This window comes from Rhineura floridana, chromosome 1, assembly GCF_030035675.1.
Source record: "Rhineura floridana isolate rRhiFlo1 chromosome 1, rRhiFlo1.hap2, whole genome shotgun sequence".
Classification (NCBI taxonomy): Eukaryota; Metazoa; Chordata; class Lepidosauria; order Squamata; family Rhineuridae; genus Rhineura; species Rhineura floridana.
In genome coordinates, this window is record NC_084480.1 from 117,555,258 (window position 1) to 117,572,991 (window position 17,734).

The 17,734-nt window shown below is 41.4% G+C and overlaps 1 protein-coding gene across 3 annotated transcripts in view; it reads left to right on the plus strand.

Annotated features, from left to right (window-relative positions):
- The window catches only part of SNAPC3 (small nuclear RNA activating complex polypeptide 3), a 33,245-nt gene extending 19,678 nt beyond the window's left edge, over positions 1 to 13,567 (plus strand). For 2 of the 3 annotated variants that reach the window (XM_061630270.1, XM_061630262.1), the window contains 5 exons: positions 4,142 to 4,291; positions 7,079 to 7,161; positions 7,888 to 8,052; positions 9,108 to 9,215; positions 13,184 to 13,567. In XM_061630270.1, the coding sequence (XP_061486254.1) occupies positions 4,142 to 4,291; positions 7,079 to 7,161; positions 7,888 to 8,052; positions 9,108 to 9,215; positions 13,184 to 13,331 (654 nt within the window). In that variant the 3' untranslated portion in view covers positions 13,332 to 13,567. The remainder of the gene's footprint in view (positions 1 to 4,141; positions 4,292 to 7,078; positions 7,162 to 7,887; positions 8,053 to 9,107; positions 9,216 to 13,183) is intronic. The other variant, XM_061630279.1, reaches the window with a different exon arrangement.
- Positions 13,568 to 17,734: the final 4,167 nt, after the last annotated feature.

Here is a 17,734-nt window from a genome sequence, read left to right on the forward strand (position 1 = left end):
CAAGTTGTTCATTTCCCAGTCACAACAGCCAATAAGCAGTCAGCATGGATCCACCTTGCACACTGATTGGCTTCTACCATTTGTTGTTGTGGGGAAGAGAGAGTCAGGAGGACCTGAGAGATAGAAGTTTACATAGAGAGGACAGCCAAGCGCAAGTATTTATTTTTTTAGGATCACTGCAAGCTCAGGCTGCCAGCCAGCAGCAAGCTTTGGGGGAGTGCTTGGGGCTTGCATGTAAAAAAAAGTTGTGAAGAGAAGTATGGAGCAGTGGATAGGTCCATGCATGCTGAGGATGTTGTTGTCTGCCAGGAAATGCTTCCTTTGCTCCAGGGAGGAGTTTTCTAAAGGAGGGGGTTGTTCAAGTAGAGAGAGAGATTTTGTTCCATGGGGATTTACTCCTAAGTAAGTGTACCTTGGATGGCAGCCTTACAGCCAATTCCTGTGCATGCTTACTCAGAAATAAGTCCCACTGCGTTTAGTGGGGCTTACCACCACTAAGTAACTAGAAACCTTCTTGGATTGGTACCTTATTGTTTTGGAGCAGAGAGACAAAAAGGGTATTGCTAACTTTCTTTCATTTTTTTAAGCCAAAAAAGGGGTGGGGGTTGTTTCAGGCCAATGCCAGGAGTTAGGGAGGGAAAGAGAAGAAAAAAATAAGTTGGGGGAGGTTTGTGTGTGTGTGCGCGTGCATGCAGATCCATATAGCTGGGTGTGTGTTTCTGTTGGGGAGGTGGAGTTATGTTACTGTAGATCTTTCACCTGCTGATCTTAGGCTGGTAATGCTACATTCAGTGCAGAATCAGGCACTGTATTTCAGATGGAGGGGGTTGAAAGTGATTTAAGATTTATAGCGGTTCTGTTCAGATGCTTATGCTGGGATAAACTCAAGATTTAAATAGTTTAAAATCAAGCATTGATTCATTTGTTGTAGTTATTTATTAATACTTTATAATAACCACAGCATTTTTTTTCCATTTTTGAGCAAAAAGGATTAGAAATCCCCTCTCAGCCGTGAAACTCATGTGATGCCCTTGGGCCCAACCTACCTCACAGGCTTGTTGAGAAGATATATGAGGAGGTGTAAAATGGCTGCAAAGAGGGACATAGGCTGCAGTCCAATACATACTTAAGTAGGAGTAAGTCCCATTGAACACAATGGATCTTACTTCTGAGTAGACATGTATTGGATTGCAGCTGTAGTGCTTGTATCATGGCAACAAACTTTGCTTCCTTTAACCAAAATGATGCATCTTTGTAAAGGAAGACACATGTTTTTCCTTTACCCCCTACTGCCCTTAGTACATCTCCAGGCTTCAACCAATTTGGCAAGATTATTGTATGTTTAGATGCATGCATATGTCCCAATTGTATTCAAGTGTGCTTACTCCCAGGTTGGTGTATACAAGGGGTCCTTTCACCATGAACTGTTCTCTGCCCCTTCCTCACAAGAAAGCCTAGTACTCACTTACTTGGGGGTAAGCCCCACTAAACACAAAGAGACTTGCTTCTCTGAGTAGACATGTATACCATGGAATTTTTAACATCCATCCACACTTACTGTGTAGTAGAATCTACAGAAAATAACTTTCAAGGTATATCTGATCTCAAATGGAGATTACAAGGAGACAGAAGCCACTAGCTTGTGCAGATGAGTGGTAAACAGCAGCTGTTTAGGACCTCAGGGATTCCTGGTGTCCAAACAACCCACTTATCAATCACCGAGACTGAAAGCTTAGTTTTATTGAATGAAATACAATTTTATTGTATTGCCACCCTGGGCTTCTTCAGGACTAAGGGCAGGATATAAATTCAATAAACAATGCAACCTCCTAAGATCATTTTATCTTACAAGGGGACGTGGCTGTGAGGAGTATAAGAGGGTGTGATGTGACTATTATGAAGGGACCCTGCAACTTTAAATTTGCCACTGCACTATTGAGTAAAACTATATGTAATATGTTGATTTAGAACAGATAAGCTGTACTTCAATCCACCTAGCCACCAAAAGCCCAATGTGAAGCCTTGCAGTGCTTCCAGGTTCACTTATGTTTAAGTTAAGTCTCCAGCTGGAGGAGGCAGTTCTGTAGTTGTGGAAGAGATCACCTTTTATTTGTTTTCCATGCTATACAGAGAATAAACAGTCCGATAATGTTACCTGATGATGGCTGGTAATCTAGGAAAAAAGAACACAAGAAGCATGGCATGAGAGAAAGGAGTAAAGCAAGAATTTGGCCATGTTCTCTCTATTGCAGGAATGGGGGGAAAATTTGCCTTTTTTATCTGGCCTCACTCCATGCGCCAACTTTGATATGTGAGCAGGGCAGCCCACCTGTCAATCACATGGTGTCATTAGTACATCACATGATTAGTAGTTGGGCTGTCCTGCCCACTTGTCAAAATCCCTTGCTTGGAGTTCCCAAACTTGGGAACCACACTATAAATGGCATGGCGAGCCTCCCTATGCTGCTTCTTTCCAATTTGATGTTGGAGGTGGAAAGGAACCATGTGGGGTGGCTTCAAAGAGCAGTAGTGGGAAGGAGAAGCAGTTCCCATTTCATAGAAACCACTTCCACTTCCTTGAGCAAGGAATGCTCCTACTGCCCATCAGCCCGCTTTAAGCACCCAATTGTTCCTTTGAAGCCAGCCCCCCATCCACCCCACACCAGGATATTTTAAAGTAATTTTTACTGTCCATTTTTTCATTCAAATAGCTTTCATATGGAAACCTCTCTACCATGTGCAAGCCCTGACATTTGGATTGTGGTGAAAGTTATTCAAACTAAAAAAAACCAGACCAAAACAGAACAAAAAACCAGGGAGTGAATATAGCCTTGCAAATGCATTTACACAAGTTACTAGTCTAGCCTGCCCTCACACCAGGGAAAACATAAATTAAAAAGCAAATTAAAATGAAAAACTGCTGCTTATGATCCATGGCCTATTGTAGCAGAATTCTTACAAAAACAGAACAAAGATACAGAAAATAAGATATCACAATGTACAGGGAGAGAGACTTTGTTAAGAAGTTTTTCAGAAAGACTGGTAGTTTGTAAGAAGCCTAAGAATTATTGTGTAATGTGCCCATATGTTCTACTGTTTCCATTCAACTTCACTAAAATTTCATACCTCTAGTAAGTGTTTCAGTGGCTCCAGTTTGTGTTCTTGGTTCATTGATTAAAATGTTTCTGCCCACTGGGTGTCCATTTGGACACACAACTGTTACTTAAAAAATACCTTGCCCCACACCTGACAACATGCATACATGATCTCAGGTGTCGGATGGGTGGGTGTGGCTCCCCCCAAATGTCCTCGCAAGCCAAATGAAGAGGTTGGTGGACCAAAGGTTCCCTACTCCTGCTCTACTGACAGTACCAAAAATAGAATAAATGCCCCTTAGCTCTAGCAGTTGTTGTTGTTGATGGACCTCTGTGGGAAGCGGAAGGGCCAAGCAGTTTCTAGATGGAGACAGCTGGTTCCATGCTAGGAGGAGTCTGACTTCCTCTTTCAGCAAACATGCTTCATCTGCAGAAGACTGATGGTGGCAGGCGAGTCTCTTCTGGAGAGCCCGTTACTACAGGTGAAATTTCTACTAGAATGAGTAGATTTGATGTAACTGAGATCTTGTTATGGGGACATGAGAATCCTTTTTGCTGCCAGGTCACCTGTCACTGCACCACACTTGATGGCAGTTGTGTGTGACTTCTGTATCCTTGTTTAAACATTAAATGCAGATTGGGGAAGGCCGTAGCCCAGGGATGAAGTGTATGCTTTGCATGCAGAAGGTCCCAGACTCAGTCCCTGTCATCTCCAAATAGGGTAGGCAAAGACCATGCCTGAAACTCTGGAGAGGCACTGCCAGTCAATGTAGACAATACTGAACTAGATGAGCCAATGATCTGACTCTGGATAAGGCGGCTTGCTATGGACTGTTAAGCCCAGCTGTGTTCCCCAGGTATGCACCAGCAGAGGACAACCATATACATTTTGCATGAAGCACTAAAAAATCTTGGGGAAAGTTTTCTCCCTGCAATGAAAAACTCTAAAGCTGGGACATTACTGCGAATGCACATTTAGGCACAGTGGAATCAAAAATTTGTTGGCTCTGTTTTTAGTCCTTCTTGGCTCTCTATGTCCTTTATAGCATAAGCTCCGCAAGCCATATCAGACAGTGTTGGTTCTAGGCAGCCAAAAACTTACCGAGCTGAGAGACTCCATTTCCTGCGTCAGTGACCTTCAGATTGGTGGGGAGTTCAGCAGTCAACCTGATCAAGCACCAGAAAACATCAGCAAGGTATCATAGCTTTGATTTCTATTATGCTTCTAAAAAGGGGTGTGGGTGCTATAATCCTACAACATTTGTCAAGACTGCACATCAGATGGAACTGCTAATCTTTTCGTGACTTCTGGGGAATGAATGCCAGGCCAAATGCTACCTTTTTGCATCAACAGCAAATAAAACAGGTGTATTTTTTTAAAATTAGCCCTTATGATGTGTAGAAAAGCTGCAACATTTCAAATGGCTCCTTAATAAGGCTATCAATGGCTTAAACGTATTTATATATAGTCTGTTTACTATCAGGCTTTAATCAATCAGATTGACTTATTGTGAAATGTTATTAAAGGTGCTTTTTGAGAAAGAAAACCATTTGTCTTAATTAAAAAAAAACACCCACAAAACCACTTCCTTCATTTTTAGAAGGAAGTGCACCTTTTGATGTTTTCTTTCACATTATTTAGGATTAAAGTATAATTAAATAATACTGCCAATCCCAGTTCTCAGATGAGTCTAATACATGTTTGCAGCCCTCAAACTAAAATTTACATATTTGGTGTATACTGAAAATGTGAATCTGAGACTTTTATACAGCTAGTAAATGTAACATCTGAAAGGGCTTTTCCAGTGCAATCCTATACATGGCTACTCAGAAGTAAGTCCCATTGCGCTCTTTGGGCTTACTCCCAGATAAATGGATGTAGGATTGCAGTCTTAGAGACACTCATGTATATGTGAATGACCCTTTGCATTAGTACTGGTGAACTGAAACTTTCCTCTGGCTGTTACTTGCTGGAAGAGGCAACTTCCAATTGCCATGGTAGAAGCTGTGGTGGTGAAGATCATGATGTTTTCAGTCACTTGTGGCTTCCCCTCATTAGTTTTCTTCATCCTCTGGTTTCCTAGAGAGCTCCTCTCTATATTAAGGAGAAATATGGGAAGAGCATTGACTTTCAGTATAAATAATGAATATTTGGTGGTTAGTTTGAGAGTTTCTTTAGCCACTGCAGAATTGTATGAGCTTTGGTAATGGTGATACAAAACAGTAAAATGTTAATTGTCTGCTGTGGGTGAACTCTGTGTTCTACAAAAGGCTTGTTCCTGTCTCATAAGAGGATAAGAGGTTATTAAGAGAATGTTTTGTAGGAACCTTGGTTTTCTTAGCATATACAATGGAGAGGAAGGAGGAAATACTACCTACTCACTTTTGTGCAAGCATATTGTGTACCATTTTAGAATCCCTTGTGGCATGACACACTACAGATTTGCCAGATTGATGCCAAATTATAACAGTGGAAAACAGATTGCTTGGGGAAGGAGTGTGGGTTTTCTTTTATGCATGGATGATATGTTAGTTCCCAAATTGTCGTTTCTGTTGTTCCTATTTCTGCTCATACAAGGGGCCTATGTTATGATGAAAAGACAGAGGAAGCATGAAGAACCATCTAAATGTTACATATGTTTCAGCATTGACGTCGGTATTATAGACTTTACATAATGTGGCTGATCCGCTAGAAGCATGCCTGTGATGTTTTGCAGCCATGACTAAAGACCAGTGGAATCTTGATGAATAGTTAGGGAGCAGATAGGAAAATTAAAATTTGCTTTACAAATCTTCAGGATGTCACAGCGGGTGGTTGGGACATGTATCTTCATGGCCAGAGCTCTTTGGGCCTTAAATGGCAAAAATCTAGGTATAATATTCATGGGGAAAAGTACTTTATTAGTTCCCCATATTGTGATACATTCCTGCAGTGCTTACAGAATAGCAGGACTGAGACACAGACCACTAACTTAAATGAGGCCATTGGTCTGGTCAGAGAAATCTTAGGTTTTTTAAATAGATCTGTACTTAGTGGTGAGTTGGGAAGAAACAAAAGGAGCAGCATGCAAATGGTGCAGAGATTGTGCTGGCTTATGTTACATGTTGTGTAGAATTCATCTGTTTTTAAAAAATCAACAAATAATTTTCTGCCTAATAGGCCAGGGTTTTTCCCTTTTATATTGACTAGGGCTTGTTGGTTTGGCTGGATTATAATTGATGTTTTGCACACACAAATGTGTGTCCTCTTCCCATCATCACTATGAGGACAGGATTGACATTTGAAATGGAGACAGAAATGTACCTGGTAGTAAAAAGTTGTCAAGTGTTTACTGGGGAGCTGAGAGATGCTAGCTGTTCTCCATTTCTTTCTCATAGTGGCATGAGACTGAGACCCTTAGGACCATCTGCTGTCTCCTCATCTAGGCCAGTGGAAAGAGGCTGACAACTTCAGTACATGAGACATTTGGGGGCACCCATTGGATCATGTGCTGTAGCCACTGGTATTTGTAGATAATCCAAGGGATGCATGCCAAGATCCTTGTTGCTGGGGATGCTCAGCCTTGCCCTTTGGTGGCTTTCCAAGGAAGGGAAGCCAATAATTTTGGGGCAGACACCAGCAATGTCAGTGATGAATTATTAGAGAGGAACTCATGAAACAATACAGAAAATGTAGCACTTTTGCTGTTATAAGTTGACTTACAGAAAGTGTTGCTATGATAAGGGATGGGGAACCTGAGGCCTCTCAGATCTTGTTGGACTCCGACTATGACTGACTGCAGGCCACGCTGGATGGGGCTGAAGGGACTTGGAGTTCCACATCTGAAGAGACACAGGTTCTCCACCCCCAGGTAAGATGGCGTACTTGATTGGTATTTGAAAATTTAGATGGGACATAAAGGTGGATGTGGTATCTTGGGTGCGCCAGTTGCTAAACTAATGCTTTTTGCTGTTCTCTCTTTATATTTCTCCCTTTTCCCCAGGATCTCTACAAGTCTGCCTTCTTTTATTTTGAAGGCATTTTTTACAATGACAGAAGGAACCCGGAGTGTAGAGACTTAAGCAGGTAAAGCGTTTACATTTTCAAATGCAGATTTCTTTCCTGAGGGCCCAGAATGCCTCTTCAGCAAGCTTAGCAGTAGCTTGTATGATTGACCTATTGACTTAAGGAGATACCATGAGTTGGAATATTTCCAAATTAGGGCAGCAAATAATGTAACAAATGGGAATGGTTGCAATGGAGGCACTTGCATGGTAGGATCCTCTCCGCCCCATGTTTTTCCCAAGCCAGGATCCCTTATGAGTCTGGAGCCTAACTTGGAGCAGAGGTACGGAATTTTAAAAAATGAAGGGAACATCTACAGGGAGAACTCAGCAGATAGGAGAAGGAATAAGCAATTGTCTTCAGTCCACAAATTCTCCCCTACAAATCACCCCCCTAGACTCCCTTCATTTGCCTTTAACAGATTACCTCCTTCTGAAATCATAACAAGGATATACTGCAATGGAGAATAGAAAGGTTGATGGAATCTTAGAGTGGGATGGGATCAAAGAGACCTCTGCTTCTGCCCCTAAGGCAACAAAAGTGCCATTACACACACATAAACACACCCACACCCTTCTGCCCAATCATGGATCATGCTATTGGGCTTTTTTAGAGCCCAAGAGTATCCTGAAAACTTGCCTTGCCCTGGATCTTGAGATAAATTGCTTCTGTCATCAACAAAAGCACATTAGCAAACATAATATCAATTTAAGGAAATAACAGTAATACTGACTATAATAATTTCAGGACCATTATTGAGTGGGCAGAATCTCGTGACAGAGGCTATGAGAATCTTCAAGCTGCTATAATGGAAGACTACACATTTAATGACTTGAACATCAAAATAGGTTTTCCGTACCTTTACTGTCACCAAGGAGATTGTGAACACATTGTCATAATCACAGATATCAGGTAAATCACCTTTCATTTCCAGGGCTTCTCAAACACTTTCAGTTTGGGACCCTCTTCTGAAAATACCTTAGCTGGTGTTCTCAAGTCAACAACAGCATATGTTCCTCCTGTTGGCAGTGCACAGATTCTCATGTATCGCTTTGTGGAGTCTGCTGTTGTGTGCCTGTGGTGAGCTGTGGATTGAGGTATGAATCCATCACTGGCCATTAGAATAGAAACAACGGGACCTGCAACAAAATATAGCGTCCTCATCTTCTCACATGCATCCTCTTGTTAAAGGTGCCAACCAGCCAGCCATGACCTCCTCCAAGATAGTCCATTACAATCCCCCTCTAGTTTTTTTGCTTCCCCCTCCCCCCTAATTCTACACTCAGTATGTTCAGTCCTTATTGGGCTGCAGCATGTTGATACCGCCCTTCTGTTTTGGTGTGATTTCTGTTAGCACTTGACACTTCTATTCTGTCACTCCCTCTACAATGAATTTAGCATTTCTGACCCACATCTTTAAATCACACACAGGCAACTAATAATTAGAAGAAAACAGCTGAGCTCCTTTCTTCACATATCAAGGTTGGGATGATACACCAGTGGGATGCAGTCACATTTACAAATCCAATATGGATCAATGAGGGTCTTCTGTCAGGGTCCATCTCTCTCAGCATTTGGTTTCTCCCTGGAACCCTTATCACTTCAGGTCCTACACCTTCCAGTAGATGTGAGGGGATTCCAACAGGTGAAGACATGTGATCAGTTATGAATCTCTATCTGTAGATAGGATGTGATCTCATAAAAAGAGGGGAATTGGATCCTAGGTTGCTTCACTTACTAAAGAGCATTGCCTAAACTAGTGCAATTGCAGAATGGCACATGCAATTGAGTTTCATTTTGTTGCTTTGTTTTGGGTGTTAACTTTCGATAAAGGGTATAATATATGCTTTTCCTCCAGCATTTTTAATCTTTGTCACCTAATACAGAAATGTTAAGTGTGAAGATGATGGTGAGGCATAATTATCCATTGAGCATTGTAGTTTAACTAGCCCCTTTCTCTGTACAAGGCTTATTCATCGGGATGACTGCCTGGATAGGAGCCTCTATCCCTTGTTGACCAAGAAGCATTGGCTTTGGACCAAGAAATGCTTTGTATGCAAAATGTACACAGCCCGGTAAGTGAACAGAAGTGTATTTCACCTTGATGAACTAGGTTTTGATTACTGTGTCCTTTAAAGCTGTGTTTGCATATGCTATTCACTTCATTTAAAACCATTAACAACTGCTACAGACAGCTGATAGTGCCAGGACAAATAAAGAGAAACCCTTTTGCCATTGATTACTGTGGCTAGGACTACCATTTGCACCAGTACCTCTAACGTAAGAGAAATGCGCGGTATATCCAGTTGTTTGATTTATGTGTGTTATGCTGTGGTCTCATTCCTTGGCTCACTGTAGGTTACAAAAAGTGCTGAATATTTACTACTTTCACTGACTGGCTGAAAATTATTCTGGATAAACTTTTCCCCCCCAATAAGACATCATAGTCATGTTTGTTCACTTTGTGAACATTTTTGTAAATCTTGTTCTTTTATCCTCCATCCCTGCTATTGGTAAATTTCCCAGACTGGTGGGAAAAATTGCAGGATAGTAACTTCTGTAGACCTGTTTGCAAAGTTATTTATTATATGCAAACAAATAGATTAGAGTCAGTATTACTGTTTTTATTTTTTGTTTTTAATTGCCAGTTGCTACAGGGTTTCATTTGCATTGTAACAAACTCTAGATGGGAAGAATAAATAGGAAAACTCACAAATGGGCCAGTGATTATAGATGTGCAGTGAATTCTTTTAAAGGTTATTTGGAAATGACCATTGTCATCTGAAAGAAGTATCTTCAACTTCTTCCATGTATTAAATGCAGAAACTATTGTTAGCAAGCAGCATGCAATGGTGGCATTTCCAAAGCATTTATTCTAAGGATGGCCCTCCAGATTCCATCATCCTTGAGCATTGCTCAGACTGGTTGGGGCTGATGGGAATTGTAGCCATCTACCTGTTATTGGACTCCCGAGTTCCCTATCCCTCATTCATACTTGAATGAATTCCATTCCATTCATACTTGAGCTGCAGAAATTAGTAACAGAGCTAACAGTCCTCTCTCATAATGGTTTAGAAAACTGGGTTTAATAATGGTTTGAAAAAATCTGTGTTTAGAAAACCATTGTCTGCCAAGACAGGCAGGAATCTTTGCAAAAGTAAAATATACCAGAGGAGTCAGCTTTCATGAATTTTTGGACCAGGTAGCTTCTAATGTTTTGGCCTCTTGCTGAATGGGATGGTCCATTTGACCAGTGGGGTCTCTTTCCATGCATGCTTAAGCATTTCATGTTAATCTGCTGAAAATAATCTAGTATTGTATCTCCATCATGCTGGGCTGCTCCATCTTATCAGCCTTAGCAGCATTCCTGCATGTCATCCATAGTGGCTGTAGTTTGTATTAGGCCATGGTCCATTGGCCTGATATTGGGAAATTATAGGATGGAAAGTGCATTTCTCATGAAATGTTCTTTAACTGCATTAAACTGAACTGGATTAAGAGCAAAGATTAAAAGAGATGTGAAGACATAGTTGGACAGTGCCTCTTTGAGTGGACACCCTCTAGCAAAGTGCTTTCTTTTGAATTTCTTGTGTGCAGCTACCCAGGGGATTATTGCATGGACATGGCTACCCCATTGATCAAGGAGGGAGAACTGTTGGCCTGCAGACTGATTCAGCCCACCAAACCTTCCCAATGGCTCACCAGTCCGTTCTGATTTTCTGGTAGCCATTGGAAACATCCAAGTGGTCTTCTTTGCCTTGCTCAGTGTCACAATGGGAATAAAAACCACCCTCTTTCTGCCCATCAGATCAGTACTCTGATTTGCACAGATCAGCTAAGGAGGGGAACTGTATGTGTCTCTTGCGCGGTGTGTGCGGAGTGGCCAGGCCCACCAATGTCATCCATCTCCCGGAGGGTTGACCAAGGGTTAATGCAGCCATCAGCCTGGAAAAGGTTCCTCATCCATGCCATAGATAATATCTCTATATCCTTGAATAACACCATTGCATAGATGGTCTGAGATGCAGTAAGAAAGGAGAGCCTATATGATGGTAGCTAATGGGATTGTAGAATTGGTAAGTTGGCTGGCCCGCTAGAATTCAGATGTGAATTCTAAATTATGTGAAAACCTTATATGTTGTAGAAATTGCAAAGAACACTGCCATTTAAGGCTTGAGTCAGTATATTTAACAAAAATTACATACCGCTTGATTGTAAAAAAACCTTCTAAGCACTTTGCAAAGAAATTAAACATTATCAATAAAACAATTAAAAACAAGTAATTAAAACATTTAACAAATAATTTAAACAGCAACTAACTAAAAAGATTAAAACACATAAACATCTATGTGTCTGGGTAGGCTTGCCTGAAATAAAAAATGTTTTAAGCAGGTGGTGAAAGGAATACAGTGAAGCTGCCTGCCTGATGTCAATAGGCAGAAAGTTCCAAAGAATAGGTGCTGCCATGCTAAAAGAACAATTTATTTGCAAGTGCAGAATGGATATTATGGGCATCTGTAACAGGGCGTTCCTCAGATCTAAGGGCTCAGGTTGGCACATATGAGGTAAGGCAGTCCCACAAGCAAACTGGTCCCAAGCTGTTAAGGGCTTTATGTACTAGTAGTAACACCTTGAACTTGTCTTGGTAACAAATTGACAACCAGTGCAAATCTGAGCAGAGGTGTTATATGCTGACAGGGTCTCACTTCCTTCAGCAATCTGGCTGCAGCATTCTGCACTAATTGCAGTTTCTGGGTTATGTGCAAGGTAAGCCCCACACAAAGTGCATTGCAGTTATCCAGTCTAGAATACAGTCTACTACTGTAGCCAAGCTCTACCAGTCCAGGAATGGTCATAGTTGCCTTACCAAGTACAGCTGATAACAGGCACTTCTAAGTCACTGAAATTACCTCAGCCTTTAGTGACAGAGCGGGATCCAGAAGCACCCCCAGACTGTGTACCTGCTTTTTCAGGGGGAGTGCCACCCCATCCCATTGGTCAATCCAGGCAGTTGACGAATTTCTCAGATATGGGAACCACTCACCCACAGTGCCTCCAACAACTGATGTGTTTATGTCCCCCCAGCCATTTTCCCTGTCTCTCACCCCAAGTCTGAATAACAACAGAGGCTTTAGCAGAGATCTCCCTTTGTGAACCTGAGCTATGACGCAAGAGTGAGAGGCTGAGCAACATGAAGAGGGGGGAACTCTGTCACAGCCTCTGCTGCTGTTTGGATTGGGCGGGAGAAAGAACTTGGGTCTGTGGTTCAGCAGTATGGGAGTGAGTTGTGGACAAAGTCAGTGTTGCTGTCCCTTCAGTCCTTTGGACCCCTGCTTCAAAACTAGTAGCTGATCAGGGAACTAAAACTTTAATTGATTGAGATATATATCTCACGGCCCTAATTATAATTACCAGCTTCCTTTAGCAGGCAGGAGAAATCAAATTTATTTTCTGCATCTAGCAGATACTTAATTCATTCTTGTCCTTAATTCAGCTGTGTTGGCTATTCGGAAGTTAATTACTAAGGGTGTAGTTGTATTTTGGGTAGTGATTATGTATCTGTGGCCAACATCAAGTGGAAGACATTATTCATTACATGCTAATTTGCCCTCTATATAGGGACCCAAGAGAGAAACAGTTGCTAACTTGTAGAAATTCACTTGCAGAAGTGGTTCATTTGCTTATGAGTGACACCAACTCGCACATAAAGTGGCTCTCTTTGCCTTGGCAGCAAAAAAGATTAGGAAAAGAGAATTACACAAAATTGCTATCAACTGTCTTGGAAATTAAGAGTTTTAAGCTGAAGCTGAGTTTACTTATGGTAATTTACCGGTATTGCTCTGTAATGTTTGAAATATTACTTTTTGTACTCTTTCTGCATTTTGTGTATTTTAAGGTATTTGGCATGGCCTTCAGCTAGTACAATAAACATGATGATGATGGGGAGTGGCATTACACTAAAAAGAGTTGGTAATAATTTGGGTTTCATTCTTGTTTTACAAACTGCCTATTTCAGTCGTACTTTTTGTCTTGGAATCTACAGATGGGTGACCAATGATGACAGCCTTGCTCCACAAGACCCCTCTTTCTTCTGTGATGTCTGTTTCCAAATGCTCCACTATGATGCAGATGGCAACAAATTAGGAGAGTTCCTTGCTTATCCTTACGTTGATCCAGGGATTTTTAACTAAGGCTTTGTCAAGAAGGAAGATGTCAGACTGTACTGTGATCTGCTTCAGTAGCTGCCGAATGTTGCATCAAATGCTGAAGTTAAACAGTGGCCATATTGTATTTTTTCAGTTCTGTGTGTATGTGTGTGAGAATTTGTTTATTTTATATATATGGGATAGTATCAATTTCAGATGTCTCTTAGTTGCTTTTATTGTATTGATGCTTTTATTTAAACATTAAATGAGCACAAACTATATCTAATGTTTGGGGGGGGGGTTGTGTTTGGTATCTTGGCTTAATGTAACTATTCCATATTAGAGATCTGTAGCCCCTCCCGTTTCCAAATAATTATGTAAAATGCAGATTTCCCCCCCCACTTGGTTTCACTGCCTTCCTGGTCCATCCTCTTCATGCCTTGCTGGCTTCCTTTCTACTCTCTCATTCAGTCTTCATAACCCTAGGCCGTTTCTCTTCTCCAAAACCATTTCTCATTTGCTATTCTTCCCCCTCTACTCCTTTTTTGTGTCTACATTCCTCAACTATCCTTTCTATCCTTCACCATTCTCTCATGTCTTTTCCTTAATCTGTCCTGCCTTTTAGACCCCCCCCCAACCCTCTAGGCCAGGGATCACCAACCCGGTACCCACAGGGTGCCATGGTGTCCAGAGGCACTACATTGGCAGTCTTCTGTATTTTTTTGTTTTTTTATAAAAATGGCAGGCACCTCCTTCGCTCATGGAGAGGCTGTGTGTGCACTCAAATATGCAATGTATGTGTGGTTGAAAGAGAGACACCTGAGCAGAGAGAAAGGGAGAGATGCATGTGTAGATGTAAAGTGCATGAGTTTGTCTGTGTGAGAGGGATGCCTGTGTATCTGTAGCCTTTATGTGTGCTGTGTGTGTGAGAGACAGTGAGTGTGGTGTGGCCGCCTTGCCTTATATATTTTTCCTGGTATTTGGGAATGATCAATTATTAGGAGAGCAACAGTATTGTTGTACATAATTGATATTGTGTGATCTCCACGACCAGGACAAGCATAGGACATAGGTGACTTCCCACAGCAATCACGAGTTTGTCCAGGGAGCAGCAATGACAATACTCTCTCTAATTTTGTGTTATGCCATGCCCTCTACCCAATGGCAGCCATTTTATGATTGCTGCCCATGGCACTTTTATCAAAATTTGAAATGTGTCTGGTGGTCCAAAAAGGTTGGTGATTCCTATTCTATGCCTTCTTCCTAAACCTTCCCAGTCCTTTGTCTACCTGCCTTTCTCACACACCTGTTTTCTCTCCTCTTCCCTTTATCAGCCACTAGCATACATTTCCTATCTCTAGATGGTGTATGAGATTTCTTCCCAACTGACTTTTCCTTTTCCGCACAGAAGCTGTGCTGTTTGTCAGCAGTCTACACTTGATCCTACCCCTTCAGAAATTAGAGTATTTGTAAACATTCTTTGACATCATAGCAGCTCAACCAATATATATAAGGGGTCAGACTACTGAGGGTTAATAATGGCCACTCATACTCTATAACACTTCTTCAACCTTGGGTCCTGAGATGAAGTTAGGATTACACCTCCCATTATCCCCAGCCAGTTTATGATGGGAGTTGTAGTCTAACAGCATCTGCGGACCAAAGGTTGAAGAGTACTACTCTATAATAATCCTTAACTAGCTAACTTCTTTTAAAAATATCTAGAATGCATTACAAAAGAATTGTCCAATGGAATGTTAAGTCAGAAGAGTGCTTGTAGCTTATATCTTCCTTCCCAAAAGAGCATGAGCAATATTATCACTGAAGGGGAAGAATATGAATATTAGCTTGTTTATGGAGCCAGACCCCAAATGGGTCAATCTGAAGTAGTGTCCCATATATAGCAGCCTTTTAGTATGATGGTTCTGATTCTGTGATGAATCTTGTCTCTCGAGGATGATGGTCTAACTGGCCTGAAAAATATTACTTCACTAAGGCTGCAATCTAGTATATGTCTACTCAGGAGTAAGCGCCCTTGGGTTCAGTGGGACTTGCTGCCAGGTAAGTGTGTATTCAGTTGCAGCCTAAGATGTGTATGGTCTGATCAGATTTTTTTTGTTTTGTTTTGAGGTAATTTTATATAGTAAGCAGCCTACTAGAACTTACAGTGCCTTGCAAAAGTAATCAGACCCCTGACCAATGCTCTCATATTGAAAAAATGGAAATGCCTTCAAGTCGATCCCGACTTATGGCGATCCTATGAATAGGGTTTTCATGGTAAGCGGGATTCAGAGGTGGTTTACCATTGCCTTCCTCTGAGGCTGAGAGGCAGTGACTGGCCCAAGGTCACCCAGTGAGCTTCATGGCTGTGTGGGGATTCGAACCCAGGTCGTAGTCCAACACCTTAACCACTACACCACACTGGCTCTCGCTCTCATATTACTGAATTACAAATGTTACATTGTAATTTTGTTCTGTATGATATTTTATTTTTAAACACTGAAACTCAAAATCAATTATTGTAAGGTGACATTGGTTTTATGTTGGGAAATGTTTGTAAGAAACATAAAAAACTGAAACACGTTACTTTCATAAGTATTCAACCCCCACACGTTAATATTTGGTAGAGCCACATTTCACTGCAATAACAGCTTTAAGTCTTTTCGGGTAGGTATGTACCAGCTTTGCACACAGTGTCGGAGGGATTTTGGCCCATTCTTTGTGGCAGATTCGCTCCAGGTCATTCAGGTTGGTTGGAAGTTGCTTGTGGACTGCAATTTTCAAATAGCGCCAGATTCTCAATGGGATTGAGATCAGGACTTTGACTGGGCCACTGTAGGACATTCACCTTTTTGTTCTTGAGCCACTGCAATGTTGCTTTGGCCTTGTGCTTGGGATCATTGTCCTGCTGAAAAGTGAATTTCCTTCCAAGCTTCAACTTTAGTGGACTGAAGCAGGTTCTCTTGCAGTATTTCCCTGTATTTTGCTCCATCCATTCTTCCTTCAATTTTAACAAGATGCCCGGTCCCTGCTGATGAGAAGCATCCCCACAGCATGATGCTGCCACCACCATACTTCACTGTGTGTCTTGAGGGATGGACAGTGTTAGGTTTGCGCCACACATAGCGGTTTGAGTTTTGGTCGCAAAGCTCTGTCTTGGTCTCATCTGACCACAAAACCATTTCCCACATTGCAGCTGGGGCACTCTCGTCCTTCCTGGCAAACTCCAGACGTGCTTTCAGATGGTACTTTTTGAGTAATGGCTTCTTTCTTGCCACTCTCGCAGACAGGCCAGTGTTATGCAGAGCTCTTGATATGGTTGATTGGTGTACAGTTACTCCACTCCCAGCCACTGAACTCTGTAGCTCCAAAGTGATTGTTGGCCTCTCTGTGGCTTCTCTCACAAGTCTCCTTGTTTGAGTGCTGAGTTTTGAGGGATGGCCTTTTCTTGGCAGTGCCTGAGTGGTGTGATGCAGCTTCCACTTCCTGATTATTGATCCAACTGTGCTCACAGGGATATCCAAACACTTGGATATTATTTTGTACCCTTTTCCTAATTGATGCATTTGTATTACATTATCTCTCACTTCTGTAGAATGCTCTTTAGTCTTCAGTTTCCTTCAGATCCACAGCCTGACCAATGATCCTTCAACGGTGGGGTTTTTATCCTGACAATGTGACAGCGACTTTAATGGTTCACAGGTGGAGGCCAATGGTAAGGTAACTGTGTCCTCGACAGGGCAGTTTCTTTCATCTGGGTAAACTGGGAGCTTCCACAGCACGGGGGTTGAATATTTATGCAAGCAACATGTTTCAGTTTTTTGTTTCTTACAAACATTTCCCAACATAAAACAAATGTCACCTTACAATAATTGTTTTTGAGTTTCAGTGCTTCAAAATAAAATATTGTACAGAACGAAATTACAAAGTATCTCTTTTAATTCAGTAACATGAGAGCCTTGGCCAGGGGTCTGATTACTTTTGTAAGGCACTGTATATAGCACTTCTCTGGTGATGGAAGACTCAGTGATAAGAACATGACTTAGGTTTCACTAGAACCCAATTGCTTCCTTCACCACCATAAACTATATATGAGTGGGCAACTAAAAAGTCATTTAGTCATCTGTAGATAATTTTAGACTATAGCGTGTATTGATGTAAGGCAAGAAAAGTGCTGTGCAGAACACCTTCAAGGTTGACAAAAACAAATACAAATAAATGCAAACCCAACTTTTTGAAAAAGAAAATCTGTCATCCCATAATGAGGGCCAAACAAGGATACTTGGTATCTATTCCACAGGATATTTTTCCCTGTAGAAAAACAGATTGATAGTTACCCTCAGAATTGCTGATAAAAATGGAAGAATCTACAGCTTACTGATTTTATTCTCCTTGACTTTGTCACGTTGCTAGAAAAACCAGAAACCTGAAAAAGGCCTACGTTTCTG